General features: G+C 37.4%; 1 protein-coding gene across 6 annotated transcripts in view; it reads right to left on the bottom strand.

Annotated features, from left to right (window-relative positions):
* Positions 1-12,994, bottom strand: part of LOC101171070 (discs large homolog 1-like protein) — a 99,117-nt gene that overhangs the window by 21,700 nt on the left and 64,423 nt on the right. For all 6 annotated transcript variants that reach the window (XM_011474174.3, XM_020702506.2, XM_020702507.2 and 3 more), the window contains 5 exons: positions 12,444-12,580; positions 12,038-12,182; positions 11,330-11,462; positions 9,683-9,839; positions 8,971-9,073 (listed from right to left, as the gene is read on the bottom strand). In XM_011474174.3, coding sequence (XP_011472476.1) covers positions 8,971-9,073; positions 9,683-9,839; positions 11,330-11,462; positions 12,038-12,182; positions 12,444-12,580 — 675 coding nt within the window. The remainder of the gene's footprint in view (positions 1-8,970; positions 9,074-9,682; positions 9,840-11,329; positions 11,463-12,037; positions 12,183-12,443; positions 12,581-12,994) is intronic.

Here is a 12,994-nt window from a genome sequence, read left to right as displayed (position 1 = left end):
GCATTATAAATTACGAATATGAATTGATAAAAACACATATTGAGATTATATTTATTTTCTACAGAAGCAGCAAAAAGAAATACATAAACATTTGTCTTCATGAGGAGAAACTGCATCTGGTTTTGTCTCCATCTGCCTCACTTTTTCTCCAAATGAGTAATTTTCTTCAGATTACGAACTGTCTGGAAATAAATTGTTCTGCCTCATCCATCGATGCTTCAGTTAAACTTATCGTACAGACGTGAGAACAAATAAACTATTGGGACGTAAGTTGTGCCTTTTATACACAGATTTAAAGTCTCACAAAATCAGCATTCAAGCATCTCTGTCAACAAACATCCACACAGTGCAGCCTTATTAGATAAAGATATAATGGAGGTAAAGAGGGATGGAGAAGAGGGGAAGGAGGAGGAGACAAGGGGGAGGGGTGATGACAGAGACAAATGGCTTTGGGGCTTGTAGCCCCGGCTTCCTCCATTACCTCTCCTCTCCCCTCTTCTCCTCTCCTCTCTTCTCCCGGGGAGCATTGTTACTAGAATGAGCAATGGGCCATTTCTGCGCTGTATGCAGCTTCAGCATTATTAGTGCTATCCTAAAGACACTGGAGATGGGCGGCTCACACCTTTACAGTTGTGTGCATTGCACCAACATCTCCTTTCAGATCATCTTTTTCCTTTGTTCTGCTTCCTGTTTACATAGTTTCTGCTTGTGGCAGCCTAACTAGCTAAGGGACCTCTTTGAAAACCGGAGAAGTTGTTAGTCAACACCCTTTTTCTAGTTTAACTGTTAGCTTAATGGCAGAAGACGATGGAAATACAAAAGTATGTCTGCATGTAATAAGTTTTACAAAGCGGGTTAGGCTCTTCTTTAGCTCCATGTCCAAATTCAGTACACTCTGGAGCATTGTCTCTATGCAAGTAGTTATAAAAAAAATTAACAGACAAACAGTTAAACCATCAAATGGCAATATATCTTTATTTTTGTTCTTGAAGATGCTTCATCCTCAACATCATCATAATGGAGACTCTGCACATCATAATGATTATCATTCACCACAAGATCTTTCATCTTACAGCTGCTTGGAGAGAAAAACAATGCCATTATTGTTTCTGCTGGATTTCTTCCACACTAATGTGGTTTGTCATTAACACAAACACTTAAAAATACTATAAGAGGCATCTGGGAGAATTTAAAGCCATTTAGGAGACTAAATCTCACTGAATCGTGATGGTGAACCAGAATTGTTCAAAAACTGATGCATTTAGACTCCAACCAGGTCAAGCATACAGTCTGTCTATGAAGCCATGGCGTTGTAAGTCATGCAAAAAGAGGTCTGGCATTGTCTTGTTCGAATAACCTCAGGCTTCCTAGAAAACACACATCGGCTTTTATACTTGCACATTATATAGATATTTCTGCCTCCTCATTAATGTTTCTTTTTGACAAAATTGTAATCCTTATTGTCCATTAAACCAGCTCATACCCTGAGTACTTTACAATATACCGTTAATAAAGGGTGATAGGGAAAAGAAACCTATAAAATTAAACATATCAAAAGTTATATATTTAAAGAAAACTTTGAATTTCAAGTGATCATTAATTAACTTAAGTCTTCTTAATATTAAAGCAAATGAGAACAGATGTGTTTTTGGATGAAATTAATGAAATCCTGTCTTTCAACTTTAAATCATTTTGTAGAAATGATGTAAGTGCAAACACGCCTATATGAAATAGAAATGTGTCATGAGGCTATATGGACCCTGCTTTAAAAATAGCATTCCATCAATAATTAAACAGTACAGAACAGTGATCTATACGGCTATTGATTAACTGATCAGGTTGCAGGTGACAGAAGGGATAGGAAGGAGAAACACAAAAGGAAAACGATAAAGAGAGCTGAAATGAATGTGCTGCATTGAAACTTCAGATTGAAAATGGTAAATCATAGTGGCGGCTCTGACACACAGCAAATGTAAAGTAATGCCTGCAAATCCCCCGGATCATACTAAGGCGGTGAGTCAAACGACTTTAACTAAAACACAAAATACAGGAGAGAAAACAGGCGGACATGTTGAGAGCATACGAGATGAAAGCCTGAAAAAGCACTGGGTTGGAGAAAAAGAACAGAGCTGTAAAGTGAGGCAGAAATTGAAAACAAAAAAGACACTTTAAAAGCATATATTTCCCAAATTATATCACAACAACTAGAGTCCAATCCCAGCATTAGAACTTCTAATAATATGCTCTGTAGCAACCGGTATACACACACACATGCACAATCCTGCACAAGCTTAAAGAAAACTACACACAAACAGGCCCAAAGTTTAATAAGCAGACTAACAGAAGTCAAGATAATCCTCTCTGCTTTACCTCTGCATTACTGACAGACAGCGCCGGTGCGTGGCTGTGTGTGTTTCTGTGTGTCTACGGCAGTGCTGTGTAATCCCGGTGACTAATACTGTTGTGGAGCAGCATGCGTTACAGACCCACATCAAGAAACTTGGTGTCAAAAAGTGGACAATGTCATGGTTGAAGTTCACAACTGTCAAGTTTACTCTTTATGAATGAATTTAGAAATGTTGACAAACGGCCGCTGTGGTGGAGACTTGTGATCTGGAAACTTAAATGCTGTGTAACATGTAAAATGATTCATTTAGTCACAATTTTACGACCACATTGTCAGAAACACTTGTATAAGCAGTAACAGTGACAATTTTATAATAAAAGTATTTTGATACAGTATTTTTGGCATCAAATTGTATGATCAGCTCTCTTGGACAGATCAGATTAATCATATAGTATCAAAGATGGACAGAGGAATTGCCTTGGCACGGAAGTGTGCGCGATATCGTCCACCTTCATTCATGAGGACAGTTGTACAGTCTCTGGTCTTGTCACATGTGGAGTATTGTCCAGTCATTTGGTTAGTGCTGCACAGGGGCATCTAAAAAAATTACAACTTGCCAAAAATCGAGCTGCCAGGGTGGCTCTTGGTTGCTCTAATAGGACCAATGTGAATGATATGCATACCACTTTAGGTTGGTTGAGGGTAAAAGACAAAGTACAACTCAGTCTTCTATGCCTAATTGAACAACGTCATTTAAAAAAAATGCCCACAATATTTGGTAAATAAAATTTTACACAGTGGGTATTGTTATCAACATCAAATTCGTCAGGTCAGCTCTGGTGATTTGATTGTTCCTTTTTCAAGATCTAACTGTATGAGAAGAACAGTGCTACTTAGATCTTTTGCTGCATGGAATCAAGTGTCTGGAAGGACACGGCCTATTAGTAACAAATATCATTTTAAAAAGATTTTAAAACGAAGATACACGGAATACTTACAATAACTAACGATTTGCATGATTTGCTGTTACGAAATGTGTGTGTCGTTGATATGTTGTATGTGTTTTTTATATGCTGGTACAAAAATGACATTTTTAAAACTTATTTTAACATGTGCAGCTTTTAAGGTAAATATCATGAATTAATCAGTGAATTTTGTGAAATCATTTTTGGTTTTTGTGAAATTGGTAAAATCTGTGTTGTTGTTTTTTGTGTATGGACCCCAGGAAGACAAGCTACTACTTTGTGAAGGCTAATGGGGCTCCAAATAAATAAATAAATAATAATAGATTCTTTATTGATCCCACAATGGGGAAATTCTTCTCTGCATTTTGACCCATCCCCTGGCGGAGCGGTGAGCTGCAGCCTAACTGCGCTTGGGAGGCAGTAGCATTAAGGGCCTTGCCTAAGGGCCCTCACTGGGTGATGTTCATTGCTCGCCATTGATGTGGTAATTGACCTAGTACCATTGTTTATCCCCCTCCAGGAATTGAGCCCTGGATTACTGCATTGTAGCCTGTCACCTTACCAACCGAGCTACCCAGCCGCATCAATTAGGAAATACGTCACAATTCATAAATTTAGAAATTATATTTTCATACAAATGGATCATGACTGCTGAAAGCGAGTCCTATTTGTTTTTTGACGTGTAAAACCAACGTTGCATAAGGTCTACAAGACCCCCACTGAGCTGCAGCAGAGATTCAATTAAAGAAGACATTTAAAAAAAAACTGCTGGCTAGTTTTTTGTTTCTTGTTAACATGCATTCATTCCTTTAATCTCACAGGAAATCATCAAAGCGGTACTCACTCAACGTGCAGAAGATATTTAAAAGATGTTAAACAAAGTGTAAGACTGATAAGTCATTGACAGAAAGAAATATAAAAATCTAACTGGTATTCGATGTTCTGGTCAAAGATTCAATTAATTGGTAGAAAGTAATAATATCCTCTTGAACCACACTGAGTTTCAGCTTAGATGCTTCATGGATTAAGGAAAAAGGAACCATGGCTTTTTAGAATCAGTTTTAGGAGAAAAGCTTTGATCAAAGTCAATGCTGCACAGCTCAGGTTCACATAACTTTAATGCAGATGCATAAATATGGCAATAAGCAAAATTAATATTTTATGCCTAAAAAACTGCAATCAGGCAGTATAAACCGTGAGTATAAATCATTGTGAGGACAATATGTGGTGAAAAAATCACATTCAGCTGCTTTTTTTGAAAAAAAAAAAGAAAACTGCTTGGTGTTGAAAAAAATAGTAAGTGTCAGATTTGTGACACAACACCTCTAAATTCAGCACATAATAGTTGCACAATTCTGGGCTCCTATTAATTAAAAAGTAAACAGGCAGCAAAATTGGCTAAGTGCATTATGATGTACTGCATTTCCTGATCGACTACAATTTAAAATTCTTACCATAAAAAGAACAACGCAAAGCCAGTACTAGCAGGTAGTGAACAGTTACAGGTGAATGAACCGTTGTGTGAACTCAGGGGACTTCACTGACGCACTGTGGCGTCACAGATGTGACACTCTGCTTTGCAGATACTGACAAGGCTGAAAAGCTGCTGTTGGCTTTGCAGCACCGCCTGACAATCTGACATTTATTTTATGCAGACCATAAATCCTTCCTAAAAAAAAAGCAGCTTACTGCACGGCTGTACTTCCATCACTTAACTGTCCTGTCAAACTGCAATTTTCATAATGAAGGCAACATGTTTTCACATGGTGCAGTCCAACAACTGGTCATGTGTTTGACTCGTGCAGCTGGTCATTTTTGATTCAAATTTATTGTCAATAATAACATCAGAAAAAATCTTAAACATGTAAGAATGACATTTCAATTTTAATTTTCTGTTATGTTTAAATTAAGAAAATCTTAAGAGAACTTTTTAAAGTAAAAAAAAAACAAAAAAAAAAACATTTAACTTCCTCTATTTTGCCTGTAATGCACAGCATTGAATTGGAGGTTTGTTTAAAATTGCTTTAAATGCATTACGGGATGTCAGCAGTGCTAATACAGCATAAAGACTTTACACCCAATCAGGCTCCATCTGCTGCACTTTAAATAAACACAGATCTGTATCTGCTGCATCATCTGAAAACCAATATGGCTCATTCTTTCCTTCGTACTGTGTTTGGCTTCAGTGAGGGGCACTCTTAATATAACTAACAGAAGGAGACCTGCTCACACAGACACTTTTCCTCTCCTGCTGGAGGTTGTTATGAGTTCCTCTATCTTTGGCAGCAACTACGTGTGTTATGTACAAAGAGAGCAGCATGCTATCGCCACGGGATCAGGATTAGCATGAACCTCAGATGGACAAATGCAATACACATTTATGCTGACCATGGCTCAGTATGGACAGAAGGTCTGAGACAGTTCAGTCGACAGTCACTAACAAAGTCTACAGGAGAGTCACGACACAGACAAACTCTCTTGACTAATGTCTTTAGGATCAATTAAAACACACAAACAAACAAACAAAAAAATCAGACGAATAGACCAGGGGGGTATCCCAGAAAGCATGTTTAAACTACCCTGACTTTAACCCTGAACTCTGGCTGAAGTCCGCCTGAACTTGCTTTCGGGGTACGTCGGTTCCAAAAGTCCGGATATGAGTTAGAGTAATTACGCTCGACTTGGTAACCCTGGCTTAATGCAAGTTCACGGCAAGTACATAAAGACATTCTCAATGGATCGCCCATTTCCGGAGTCACCATGGAAACGTGTGGAGAAAAAACAGAGAGCGCTATACTTCAGTGAGAAGGAGTCTAAGATTTTAATGACGGCGTATGAAGATTATAAGACCATCAAAAAAGTAATACAGCTGCATAATCAAAAGAAAGAGTTTCTGCTTGGAGAAAAAGAACGGACAAAGTAAACGCACAAGGTTCTGATCTTATTTCCATTTTCCTTGTGATGCATATATATATGACTTATCCAATTTTGCCAACTTAAATGAATTGATTCCATTGGTAACAAGTAATTGAGTTACATTTATTCAACCTAATTTCTTACGTCTGTAAAACTTAATTAGTGTTTATACAACTAAAATGAACATATTTATCTAACTAAATGTCATATAACTCCAATTCAATTAATCTTTTTTCCATCTTAATTTATTATAACTCTCGAACTCTCATCTGTCTAAGTTTGCGCCGGCAGATATAATCATTTTTATAACAATAAAAAGAAACAAACAATGTACATGGAATGCTTATATTTATTTACCAATTTTCCAACGCTGTCTTTACTGCATAAAAAGTAAGGGTGCTATATAAACTCATCATCCTCTCCCTCCCTCTCACTCATGGTGCAGAGACTTAAGCATAGTAGGACAAAATAACTCGGCAAAACACAGTAAAACAGCTAAACAACTAAACACATTTAGTCAAAAACCCACACTTAAACCCAAATCCGTCCAGACAGGCAAAGGGAATGGTATCCCAGAATCCCTTGCCGTGCCGATCTAACAGCGGCACCAAAGTTACACCTACTCAATTGATTTAATTTGAATGAAAGTAAAATAACTGTCTGAAAACTACGTGTTATTTTTAAGCTGACCTAACTAAAAAAATGATTATCTTAACTGAAGCAATTAATTAAGTTAGACCAAAGTAAAAAAGTTTATCTTTCCAACATCCATATGTGGTCTTATCACCCTCTCATGGTGGAAAAAGTATTATCTGAGCTTCTTCATCCACTAAATCATCTTCAAATGTTCACATCATGCTCCTTCACCTCTCTGAAAACAAACTAAGCTTCAACTAAACCTGCTCCCGACCAGGTTATGTTCAGAGCATGAGTTGCTATGGCAACTTGACATACCCTGAAACATTTCTGGAACCGAAAGCTGAGGTTATACACTTCCTTAGCCTCAAACTTACCGTGGTAATTAGCATAACCTGCTTTTTGGAATACCCCCCAGGATGACTGCATGGAACCTAGCAGCACTAAAGAGGTAACCAAAGCAAACTGGGAGCTGTTCTGACCTTTGCTTCCTCAATAACTGAGGCACCTGATCAATTAAAATGAACAATAAAAGAACATACAAAGGAAACCCAAAAAGAAAAGCTAGTCTTTGCATAAGTGAGTAAAGTATAAGTATTTTAAATCTTTCCTTCAGATCCCCTACTAAACTTATAGGGAATTATGTCTCTAAGAGAATATAGGACATGGAGGAGCTGTCTGTGGGGCTGATCCTACCTAAATTAAACACATTACACACTGGAAAACAAGATTTGTCTGAAGGCCAACTGGAAATTCCTTCGCAGGTTTTACTTTGCATATAATTTCCTTCTTTGTGTTTGCCTCAATGTGATTTCAGAGCTCCTTCAAGTTACGAAACCAGACATATTTTAAAAAAAGTTGTAGCAAAATAGTCCTGAATATATTGAGAGGTTCTGGCAAAAAGCTCATCTGTATCAAGCAGCTTTGTTAAGCCTTATTCGTGTATTCTGGTAGAGTATCATCAGATTATGCTTCCCTTGCAGAGTCTCTGGTCTTCTAGAGATTCTCAGAACAGTCATGTCTACATGCAAGATGACTCAAAGACCCCCCCCCCCCCCATTTCAACACAAATGTACAAAATCTTTTTGGTTCAGTAGCCTGGTGCTTTGTACATTTGCACATAATGACCCCTGGAGGGCGCCCCTTTGCCTAAACAACACAAGAATGTGTTTCCTATAAAATATAAAAATTGTTCTGAAAAATACACTTTTGATGTAGATCAAGATTCGGCTGCAAAATGTACTCAACTTTTTGGACCTTTTTCCACATTAGCATCAAAAATGTCTGAAAAAAATCAGCTTTTGTGCTGTACTTTCCTTGGTTCCTGCCTTCTTTGCTTCTACCAGTTAGACATTTACAATGGAGAACCTTTGACATATTAAAGTGGATCTATGTGTGTCTATTATAAGACAGATCAGAACACTTAGCCTTGAGAACAAGGATGTTTCATTCCTCCTAAATTCAGTCCAAAGGCTAAGATTTAGTTGGTGAGTTGTGGTCATGGTGAAGTTGGGCCCTTCAAAAGTTTAAGAGTCACACATTACCAGTGAAAAATATAACTCTGTTTACTGCTCTGGACTTTTTCCATTGAATTTTGGTTCTAAAGTCTTTACCTCCCACATTAATTACTCAGTTTGTAGCTACTAAAATGCTTCCCTATCTATAGGATTTTGAATAAAGTAACCAAACATAAATACTACACATTTATGGATTAGTGTTTCGTAACAGCTTTATCCTGTTACGAGTTTACAGGGAGACTCCCATCTATCCTGCTTATTATTGTGGGAAAGGCATGATATAGACCCTGAACAGCTTTCCAGTTCATCCCAGGAATGCATTAATGATAACAATCAAACTACAGTCATCAAACCTATTAAGATGCACGTTCACCATAGAAACTGGAGAGAGACAGCAAAAGCACATGAAGATTTAAAAAGAATCAAACAAAAAGGCTCAGGTTTAGAGTCAAACCAGATGTGTCTGTGTTAAGAAGTGGTCCAAAGCACCACACTATCATGCAATCCAACATATGGTCAAGTTCTAGGTTGCAATAAATTAAAATGTGACAATGTTTTACATTTCCTTATGCATCTTTTCAGAACTTACCCTCGGGTCTGTATTGTGCTGCTATGGTAACAGTCTGGCCTGCATTCTTCAGAGCTGCAGCAGCCTGCTCGTGTGTTGCCGTTGACAAGTCGACTCCATTTACCTGAGCAGACAAAATACAAACAATTGAGGTTCAAACTGAGTCATAAACATTAATACTTTTTTCACATTTTTTTGGTAAAAACCCAAGTCTGTCGTTATTACAAACATTTTTTTATTTACTTTAACCATGATCATGGTTTCTTTTTTTTAGATTTCTTGAGTTAAGGATGGAGTCATGTTTCCACATCTAGTTTAATGACTTAGAATGGTTTCTGTTTCTCCCTGTAGGATCCTCCTCTCCCCTTTAATTTGAAGCCATGGGTTTGCTGGGTTACGCTTCGATTTGGTCCAGTACATTTTTCAATCATCATCACTGTTTAAGCTAAGACGGAAAACACTAGATGTGGAAACTAAGCCACTGTTAGTTTTCATATTTCAGTGGGCGTTGTAAAATAAATCCGAGCTTGCAGGTTTAAAATGCTTAGCTTTAGCAGAGGTTTTATTAACATGAATGTGAAAAAGCTCTGGAGAAAAATAACTCACAGCCTAACTCCCTTGATGAGACACTATAAGTTTCACAGTAATTAAAATAAAATTCCACTTATGAATAATCCTAGTGGCGACAATAACTGTCCTGCTTTCCTCAGTGAACATGTATGAAGGCTCGTACCGACAAGATACGGTCTCCCTTTCGGAGCTCTCCGCAGAGATCAGCAGGGCCTCCTGCGAGTATGAAGGAGATAAAGATCCCTTCTCCATCCTCCCCTCCAACAATGTTAAACCCGAGTCCAGTGGAACCACGCTGAAGAACCACCCGCCTGGGTTCCCTAGAAGAGCACACATTTGACATACCCTGCTTTAGAATGACCACATGATATTTCAATTTTTCACCCATTATACTGTAAAAAAAAACTGAAATATTATTAGCAGCACTGAAAAGCTTTAATGAACTTAAGAAATCTTTAAGATTTGTGGAGGAAAAGTGTTTTTTTTCCAAGCAGAAAAATATGATTGTTCATTAGGTTGGCCAGCAGATGTCAGTACTGCACTTTTTTCACTTTTATAGAGTTTGAAACAAACATTCACAGGATTTCTTTAACATATATATTCACAGCCGAAATATTTCATCATTCACTCTCCTGAAATTGAATCAGACATCTGCGACATGTCCCCATTTGAATGGGTTGTTTGTAAGCATATATGCAATTTGACCAGACATAATGTGGTTCTTCAAACTACTGACCACTAATATTCACAACATTAGACTAATGGGAAGGTTTGAAGAAAGAATACGTTTAATTCCAGCAACGTTTGATTACTGTCGATCTTAACTGGTCTGCTTTAAGACAATTTTTTTCTCAATGGCAATTTCATTCAAGACTGCACTTCGCCCTTTCCACGAATCAGAGAATAAAAAAAGAAAAACTGCTGCATAAAAAAGAAGGGCACGCATCAAAATTACCATCCTGCGGTCAGCCTGAAGCTTATCAGATTTATTATAATCAAGGAAAACTGATTGGTCCAAAGGTCTATGACGAAAAGAGTCATATTCTGGTAACCACGGTGATGCCAGTTGAGTGACGAGGACTGATAGGCTGTAATCTCTCCATTAAAGTGGATTAAAGATAGTAGAGCAGCGCTGACAGTATTTGCTTATATTTGTGCATGTGTGTGCGCATGTGTACGTATGTGACCTGAGCTTACATGCTAGAAAAAACTCACAAAGCCATCTGCTTTTTTTACTGTCAATGTCGAACACAAAAGTAGCTGCACAGTGGGTCCAGAAGCAAAAAGGGCAAATGGTGCACAGGTACATCATCCATTCATTCATGTTTTTAAACCTGCTTAATTTCTTTTAGGGTTATGGGGTTTTGCTGGAGCCTAATCCAGCCACTGTTGGGCGAAGGCAGGGTACAAGCTGGAAAAGGTTGCTCATCTGTTGCCCCCAAAACCGGCAGAGAAAGACTCTGTTTGGTTGTGAGTTTTTAAACTGCTTCTCTTTGACTGAAATCAAATTTGTGTTAATAATAACATAAAATGATTAAGATCCTAATAAATGATGTACTTGACACTTTTTTAACCATGAGTGACCCTGCGCTGATTCCTGCCATTAGGAGGTGTTATATGCTTCTGTCCCCTGTGACCCAGGATGAAGTGGGTATAAAAAGTATACTAACTGCCTATCGCAATAACTGTTCCAAAATGTCTTTTTTCAAAAGTCAACAGTTCTCTGAGATCTAAAGCCATCTTTGTGACCTACTTTCTCTGCAAAGTAACATAAAATGTGTATTTGGCATCAGTGCGCATAAGCTCTTACCTCGTGAAATCCTCATCTGTGGTCAAGCTCCTGGGAAGAGGTGAGTATCGAGGTGTGGTCAGAGCAGCAGGGCTTACAGACTGGCTGCCGCTCATGTATGGGCTTATATGGTTGTCTTGATGGGGGGAATACGCTAAAGAACCACACATATTTATTGTTAATAAATCTCCAGCTTAAAGTTATGTAATTTTGGACATTGAAACACTTATCAAACACTTTCAGACTTTGCAGCATTATTGTAAAGAGCTGTTATACTTGAGAATGTCGTTTCACTCTGACATACACTTTATTTTTACGCGAGAGAATTTCCTATAAAGGAATACAGCTTCAGTGGTCCACATTTTTCACTATGTTTTTGTTTTGTTTTCTTCAGAGGTTGCCATTTCATTACCAGTATTTTCCAACCGACTTTTTTATTGTTTAAAAATAACAATTCTTTTTTTTTTTTATTTAACTCTCTTGTCACCTTTTTAAAAAAGAAATAAAAACTCCCTTAAAACTGCATAACAAGGCAACCTGCATTATAAGCTAAAGATTGAAAAAAATGACTATTTAAAAAGAACAAAATAGATAAAACATTTAAAAACTGTTTTTAAAAGTAAAAGCAATAAAATCAAAACAACAGCTTAGTCTTACGCTGTGTCTTACGCTGTGTTACGCTTTTAGCGTGATAGAAACATGTCTCAAAACTTTACAGTATTCACTCACAGTTTGTGACGTCAGGAGGAGGGAAGTGGTCATTGATGAAAACTGAGCTGGGCTTCGCCACACGGAGATACACGACATCTGGAGTTGACTTCAGTGCAGCGACTGCATCCTCATGAGTGACCTCCTCCAAACATGCACTATTTACCTGGACAGAAAGAAAGATGTTAATAGAATTGATTTAACAGAAAATAACAAAATAGAACATAAAAAACAGAATCAATATAAAATGTTCCGCATTGATGTAAACAGTCACAATTAATGTAAACATTGTTTTCATTAATAATCAAATTTTTGTTATATTTTTACAAATAATTAAAGTTATTCTTTTGTTTGCTGAAAACCCATAACAAGATTTCAAGATTTTGAATTTAAGAAAAGAAAAAAAAAAATAGACAGATTTTCTTACAGAAACAAGTTTGTCCCCTATTTGTAGCCGTCCATCTTTGTGTGCAGCCCCTCCCTCAATAATTTTGGTCACATAGATGCTGTTGTCCCCTGGAACGTGTTGGTTTCCAACGCCACCTGCTATACTGAATCCTAGACCTAAGACGACAGAAGAACACATTTTATCAGGTTATGTCTGGGCTAAAAGTATGACCCACTTTATATGTTTAGAAATACTTGTAAAAAAAAACTTTTTTTTTTTGCATTTACAGTCTAAATATGTATATTTTATTAAAAATATTTCGACCATCACATTTTCTCATTTTCGTAGCTTAAACATGTTAGCTTAATGTTAATTCAATTAAATTTCATTCAATTTTATTTGTATAGCCCAAATTCACAACAACAGTCGTCTCGATTGGCTTCGTATCAGAAATTGTAAAAGTAACTCATAAAATCAAAGTTCATTCATTCATCTTCTTCCATTTATCCCTACGTCACAGGGCTGCCGGAGCCTATCACGGCCACTTATGACACCCTGGAAGGTTCACCAGTCTGTCACAGGGCCCTAAT

Source organism: Oryzias latipes, chromosome 4, assembly GCF_002234675.1.
Source record: "Oryzias latipes chromosome 4, ASM223467v1".
Taxonomy (NCBI): domain Eukaryota; kingdom Metazoa; phylum Chordata; class Actinopteri; order Beloniformes; family Adrianichthyidae; genus Oryzias; species Oryzias latipes.
Note: the sequence above shows the minus strand (reverse complement) of the source record. Positions and strands in the feature narration are given on the sequence as shown.